Source organism: Sylvia atricapilla, chromosome 5 (genome assembly GCF_009819655.1).
Source record: "Sylvia atricapilla isolate bSylAtr1 chromosome 5, bSylAtr1.pri, whole genome shotgun sequence".
Classification (NCBI taxonomy): domain Eukaryota; kingdom Metazoa; phylum Chordata; class Aves; order Passeriformes; family Sylviidae; genus Sylvia; species Sylvia atricapilla.
Window position 1 is genome coordinate 23,694,973 of NC_089144.1, and position 7,317 is coordinate 23,702,289.

Below are 7,317 nucleotides of genomic sequence, written 5' to 3' on the forward strand. Positions count from 1 at the left end.
TACTGCAGAGCTTGTCCCACCCAGCTTGGCTGTGGCTGTGTAAGAGATATATGTGTGCAAGAAACACTTGTATAAGAGATATATGTGATCATTGTTACATGGGATCCTTATAGTCAATATTAAGGCAACTTTCTTTCAAAATAAATAATTTACCTACCAAAAGTATTTGGTGTCTTCTAAAGTACATTCTAAGACAATGGTTACACATTATCAAACACACAATTCTCTTTCTGTAGATCTTACCCAAATTTTGAGCAACATGAAAGCTGCTGAAAGGTGAAGCTAGAGAATGAGTTGCTCTGGAATTGAATGGACTTCAAATAAATGCATGCATTTGGGCTTTTTGTTCCTGCTCAAAAGTCTGTTTCTCCAAATTGTCTGCCAGGATTAAGGCATTACAAACTCCTGCACCGCCAGTATAGTCCTGGGGAACAACAAGGTCTGACACCACAAAAAAAAAAGTAGTATGTGCATAAATCATTAATCTGACTGTGAAAGCTTTTAACATTCTACCTTTCTACACTACACACATACACAAAAAAATTTACAAAGAACAGTTTTCTACTCACAGCCACCACTACATTTAGAGATAGTTAAACTAACTGTTAGACATCTACCTTCAAATAACCTGAGTTAACATAAAAAACCTTGGTTTAGCTCTAGGAATGAGATCTTAGTTTAAGAACAAGATATATTTATACAATATCAGGACCATCACTGATACTGATTGCGTTTCCCAGTGAAATTATGCAGCTTGAAATAGCAAAAGAAATTCAATGAAACTATCTTTAGCAAAATGTAGAAACTTTAATTTACATGCAAAACTCCAACATATTCATAACAAAAAATTGGTGACTAAACAAATTAAACACTATTTTTTAGAACTGTCGACATTGCTAAATAGGTCTGTACAACCAAAGATTTACAAAGTCCCTGTGCATTTTAATATCTTCAGTGCACAACTGAGTTTAAGGGTTCTGCTCGAATATTCCCCAAGTCAAGAGCTGAATCTGTCTCTTCATCAATTTCACCAATCACAGCACTGCAATGAAAAAAATCAGGTTATTATTTACTGAAATCAAATCACAGAGTTCTAAAACAGAAGATGTATTTTATCTTCTAACAATAACATCCTTTACTTGCTGTTGAACTATACCAACTTTTTCTGATTGATGCTGCTTATTCCATGAAAGCTTCTAGTGATGCACACTGGAATACTCAATTACTAATTTGTACCATGACTGTTTCTTTCCTTTTATTTTTCAACAGCTTCCCTATTTTGAAGTTACTGTCACTTTGCTGTTGAGTCTTTTTACTTCTTCCTATAAGGATGCTGAATTTCAGCTTGTTGAAGAGTTGCATGAATACAGAATTAGTACTTGTAATAAACAGGTCTGAGTTTGTTAAGATTGCAAGAAAAAATGTATTTCACAGCATATTTAGAATACATTTGAGTAATGTGGCTGTATGATGATGTGTTTCATCATACATTTCAACTGTATGATGAAACAGTGAAGTAGTAAACCATTATTTACTGTTGTACACACATTTTTACTACCTGAATAAAAAGCTACTAGTAGAGCAGCATGCATAGTCCCACCTTTATACATGTGTTCAATTACATTTTCTTAAAAGCTTAAATTGAAAGTTACAGAAGTATTCAGAATGATCCACTTTTTCAATGATGTTAGATAAATGCACCTAGATACCAATTTAAGCCTTGGCATTTTGTCATACAGAAGTATCAATTAGAAGATGAAAATTCCTATCCAGGCTCATGAGTTGGTCACTGCAACACACTCTTTCTCCAGCTGTGATAAAAAAAGAAATCTTACTTTTGCCATCAGTTTCAGAATGCTGCTGTTAAAGTAATCTTCCTAGCTGGCCCACTTACCAGGCCTTCTTTCCACTTCACTTGCACCCTCCCATGGGTTTGGAACACCAGCTACTTTTCTCTGCACTCAAATAGCTTTCACTCTCACTTTGTAAGGGAATTTTACATCAAATACCAACTCATACATTTGATGTGTTTCCACACTCCCTACACTATCAAGTCAAAAATTTCACTGATTTTACAGATTATAAAGTGCTCTCTGTGAACATCCGCTCTAAATAAAAAACCAACTGTTGAAAGTCAACTTTGTATACCAGACTGCTTTTACATACAAGTTCTATCTCATTTTTTAGTCATTATTCTATCTTTTCCATCATCATTTCTCAGCCTGTCCTTGTAGGAGAGACGTTCCAGCCCTTGGATCATCTTCAATCTCAACAATACAAGGTAATCACTTCTGTAAAAGAAGCGAAGATGTTTGCTATTTAATACAGAATCACAGTCATTTGTCTGGAAAAACCTGCAAGATCAAGTCCAACCATTAACCTAACACTGCCAAGTCCACCACTAAACCATGTCCCTAAGTGTCACTCCTACACATCCTTTTAATACCTTCAGGGATGGTGACTCAGCTTTGACAATACTTTCTGTGCTGCCCACAAAGACGCACGGTGTCTGGGGCTATCAAGGTTTACAGAGATTATGGATATGTAAATATGCACACACACAAACACATGTGTGCAGACACAAAGTTTGCATGAAAAGATTTAAACAAGAACATGCTATACTTACACGTTATCACCTCTTACAATGTATAAGCCCAGCACTACTTGCTCAACTCCTTGTGAAGAACTGAACACTCGTTCATGGCTTTCATCCAAAATCAAGTTTATGGTCTGATCAAAACCTTTGAGTGTTCCCTGTAAAAAACCACACAAAAAAAAGCAGCACACTCAGATTGGCCTTGAAATTTTTCCTCTTTGCTGTCAAGGATATCTTAAAGAGAGTAGCAAAATAAGGGTACTAGAGAACAGACGTTCTATTCAGGTTTTATTCTTTGGCTTAAACACAAACAGCTAAAGGACGAAATTTAAAAAGCAATAACCAATTTAAGAAAAGCACACGTATTACTCTGTGGTAATGCTAAAAGACACAATAAACTTGAGCATTAAAAAAATAAATTTTACATTTTATCAGTGATGTTCCTCTAGACAACTAATTTTACTATTTCTACACTGTTTTTTCATATGGATGTTTCCAGAATGTAAATAAATTATTAAATAAAACAAAACCCAGAAATGCTGGATTTTTTGTGGTTAACCATATTGAAACCTAATTCCTAACAAGCAATTTTAAATGGTATCTCTTTGAAGGAGATTACTTTGTGTTTACTGTATTATTTTTAAAAGATAAAGTCAAAAATACAGGATTTTGTGGCACTTAAGTACGTGTTTGGAAAATTGATAACACAAATTTCTCATCACTAATTGATTAAGAAATTCAAACTCACATAAAACAGCCCTTCAAATAGTCATAATATGCATTTGTATCATCTAACTACGAGTCATATACACCCATTCAAATCTTTATTGATAGGAACCATCTTGTAGCACAAACACAAACTTTACCAGACCGACTTCAGCCAAAGAGATTTGGTGAAGCCAACAGAGGCTGCACAATGCTAAGTACAGACAGAAAGACACAATCCTCCTGCAACAATCGTACTATTAAGTTACATTCAAAACACAAAAGAATAAAAGACGGGGGAAGTGATGCAAGAAGAAAACCCCCAAAACACAGAAACAACAAAACCGAAGACATTATACAGTCTAACATATTAAGTTGGCCTGTCCTCAGGTTTTCAGGTATAAATAGAAGCACACAACGTTTCTCCAGCAATTCGCCAGCTGATATTTTTCTACAGCCACAGGGAAGAAATGGTTTTAGCCTGAAAGCTGAAGATCTTACAGAACAAACTGGACATTTTAGATGGAAACTAAATTACTGAACAGAGGAGGAATGCATTCTTTGTGCATTCCCACAGAAAACCATTTGACAAAAAGCCCAGAGCATCTGCACACAGAAATTTATAAATGGAAAAAGCGGACAGGACATGCAAGAAACAATAGCTGTTCATAAAATTATTTTTTTTAAGCTTTGTAGCAATTATTCTATACATAATTTAGTAGCGTGAATACGTGAGACTATCCTAACAGAGCTTCTTTACTGTTACAATGGAAAGCCTTTATGGGGGGAATTAAAATATTAAAAAATATAAGTCTTACCACAATCATTCTTCCATCAGATGTAATTACTGCAACAGTACCTGATATTTCATTAAGGAACATTTAGTCATATCTGAAATAGAACTGTTAACATTTCCTGAAACGCTCATATGTAATACAGGTTTTATGAGCCATTTAGAGCCTAAAAAGCGCATCAGCACCTCTTTTAAATCAGCCTGGTTGACAATACAGTATTTTTCATTAACATCTCCTTGAAAGTTTTTCCTCACCCACCCATGGACAGTCATACACAAACACGAAAAGTCTTAAGAAAAGAATAAATACTTGAGCTTACTTCTCTTCCCATTACTAACTGCACTGCCTCAGCACTGAAAGAGTTTCATCAACACTTTAAGTCCTCCAGCTGTTTTTTAACAGCTCTGCAGTGGTGATCTCGAGGACAGCATCCTGCATCCCTTCCTTCTGAAAATCTGATTCTGCCAATTCGATGATCATATATTCATCATCTTGACTAATTCTGGGTTATTAGCTTACTGTTTGTGAATAAAACTGAAAATGTCCATGGGTTATAAGGCGCACAAAAAACTTAGCAAAAGCGTTGCAAGAACTCCAACTCACGGGTTTTGAGCAAGGAATGCGAACCCGTTACCTAAACGCACGTTAGGGAGCAGGCCCACCGCGAACCTGGCTCATCACGGGCAAAGCTCATCGCGGCACCACTGGGTGCTGCAGGGGTCCCTATTCTCCGGGTAACCTCCGGCCTGCCAGGCCGAGCTCCAGTAAGGAGAAACCGACGCCGCCAACAGGGACGGGCCCAAGCACCAGAACCGCGCTGCTGCCGCCACCAGGACCAGGACCAGGACCAGGACCAGGACCAGGACCAGGGCCAGGACCAGGACCCCGCTCAGGAGGGGGACCGCGGGCGGAGGATACGGTTGATGTAGTTCTCCAGCGCGGAGGTCATGGCGGCCGACTCTCACCGCGAGGCGCCGCCACGTCCGGCGCGCGCCGCTGACGTAGAGACCGCCGCGCAGGAGCTCAGCCCGCGGGCGGCCCTGGGCTGCGAGCGCGGGGAGTGCGCATGCGCCGGGGGCGGGAAGCGGCGAGGAGGCGCGACAGGACCGTACCAAGGAGCGATCGGGGGGAGGCTGCGGCGCCCCCTCCGCGGCACATGGCACCGCCCGCAGGCACGGCCGGGAGGCGAGGCCGGGGGCCGGGGGTTCGGTTTGATGTGGGAAGGTTTGGTTTAGTTTGGGAAGATTTGGGAAGGTTCCCGGCAGCCAAAGGTCGGGCTTCACTGGGAGGATGCTATCCAGAGGGATCTGGATCGGCTTGAGAGGTGGTACCGTGTGAATCTCACAAAGTTCAATGAGGCCAAGTGCAAGGTTGTACACCTGGTTCAGAGCAGTCCTGGACACACCTACAGGTTGAGTGGACAGGTGATTGAGAGCAGCGCTGCAGAGAAAGACTGAGGGATGATGGTTGATGAAAAGCTCAACATGACCCAGCAGTGTGCACTCACAGTCTGGAAAGCCAACCATACCCTTGGCTGCATCAAAAGCAGTGTGGGCAGCAGGTCGAGAAAATTGATTGTCCCCCTCTCCTCTGGTGAGACCCTACCTGTGTCACAGGATCTCTCAGCAGAAGGAGCACATTGAACTGTTGGAGCAAGTTGGAGGGCCGTGAAGTTGATAAGAGGACTGGAGGACCTTCCTTACGAAGACAGGGTGGTGGCTGGGAATGTTCAGCCTGGAGAAGAGAAGGTTGGATAGAGACCTCATAGCAACTTTCCAGTATCCAGAGGGAGTCTAAAGGGAAGCCAGGGAGGGACTGTTTATCAGGAACTGTAGTGACAGGATAAGGAGTAATGGGTACAAACTGAAAGAAGGGAAATTTAAGCTAGATATTAGGAAGAATTTATTTACTGTGAGGGTGTACAGATACTGAAATAAGTTGCCCAGGGAGGCTTTGGATATCCCAACCCTGGCAGTGTTCAAGGTCAGGCTGGGTAAGGCCTTGAGCAGCCTGGTCTAGTGGAAGGTGTCCCTGCCCATTGCAGATGTTGGGATTAGATGTAAACCTGTAAATTTATATAAGTCTTGCTAGTATGGGAGCCATGTAATCCTCCCTTGGTTTCCTGTGGGCTGTGGGTGTGAGGTGGGCAGGAAGGAGGCCTGACTGCTGCTCTTCCACACAGCCACCAAGTGCCATACAGCTGTGTGCTCGTTTCCCCGTCAGTGGGATGGGGGAAGGAATTGGAAGGATAAAAGCTGGAAAACTCTTGTGTTAAGGTAAAGACAGTTTAATAGGGAAAGCAAAAGCTGTGCACACAAGCAAAGCAAACCAAGGAATTAAGTCAGTGCTTCCTATGGGCAGGCAGACATTCTGCCATCTCCAGGAAAGCAGAGCCTCATCACATATAACAGTGACTTGCAAAATCAAGTGCCATCACTCTGAACATCCCCCTCCTTTCTCCTTCCCCCCACTTTATGTACAGAGCAGATGTCATATGGTATAGAATATACCTTTGGTCAGTTTGGGTCACTCGTCCTGGCTGTGTCTCCTCCCAACCTCCCAGTTTAGATTGTCCCTGTCAGTACCAGTCCAACTTCCTTTTATTTCAGTAAAAGAGACAAATTGGCAAGAGGTCCAAACTAGGACTTGGTGTCCAGCCCGTGGTTTAATTCCTGCAGGGAATACAGTTTCTGGAAAGAAGAATGCTATTGTTTATTCTTCTAGTGTGCCAATAGTTTTCTTGCACACTACAGCCATCTCAACCACAGGGAAAGCAAAATTAATTTTTTAAAGGCAAATTAGTTAAAAAAAAAAAAAAAAAAAAGTTTTTTTTTGGCACCTCTGAAGGTACCTACACCAAAGTAATCTCTGAAGAATTTGTCTAATGGCTCAGCCTTCATCAGAAACATGACAAGAGATGTCAGAGAACAAAATGCTGTTGCAATTGGGCATTACATAATTCTCACCCTCTTAAACTTTTATTATAAGAAGCTTGACAACTGCCACTAACAGTTATACCAGGACTGCAATAATTATTCTGTATTTCATGTACGGAGCTAAAGGGTTGGGGGGGGAAAGGGTTTGACATTTTTCTTTTCATACTCTTCTTTTTATTTGTAGAGACATTCTTGAAGGCCAAGAACATGAGATTGTTTAGATATAAGGATGTAGAATGAAACCTTAAAATACTTGAAGGACATTGTCACAGTACCTGATGCCAAG

At 41.0% G+C, this 7,317-nt stretch overlaps 1 protein-coding gene across 1 annotated transcript; it reads right to left on the minus strand.

The window, feature by feature from the left end:
* Positions 1-787: 787 nt before the first annotated feature.
* On the minus strand, positions 788-5,123 carry LSM8 (LSM8 homolog, U6 small nuclear RNA associated). The gene is made up of 4 exons (XM_066318978.1): positions 5,014-5,123; positions 4,120-4,160; positions 2,627-2,754; positions 788-1,042 (listed from the first exon to the last, which is right to left on the minus strand). The coding sequence occupies exons 1-4, from the start codon at positions 5,042-5,044 to the stop codon at positions 952-954; spliced, it is 291 nt and encodes a 96-aa protein (XP_066175075.1). The 5' UTR covers positions 5,045-5,123; the 3' UTR covers positions 788-951.
* Between the last annotated feature and the right edge of the window lie 2,194 nt (positions 5,124-7,317).

Excerpts from the sequence above, each read along its gene's own strand:
- LSM8 (XM_066318978.1), bottom strand. The coding sequence starts at position 5,044 with ATGACCTCCGCGCTGGAGAACTACATCAACC. Across the intron at positions 4,161-5,013 it reads GCTGGAGAACTACATCAACC|GTACTGTTGCAGTAATTACA; the intron begins GTATCCTCCGCC and ends ATGAAATATCAG. Across the intron at positions 2,755-4,119 it reads CTGATGGAAGAATGATTGTG|GGAACACTCAAAGGTTTTGA; the intron begins GTAAGACTTATA and ends GGTTTTTTACAG.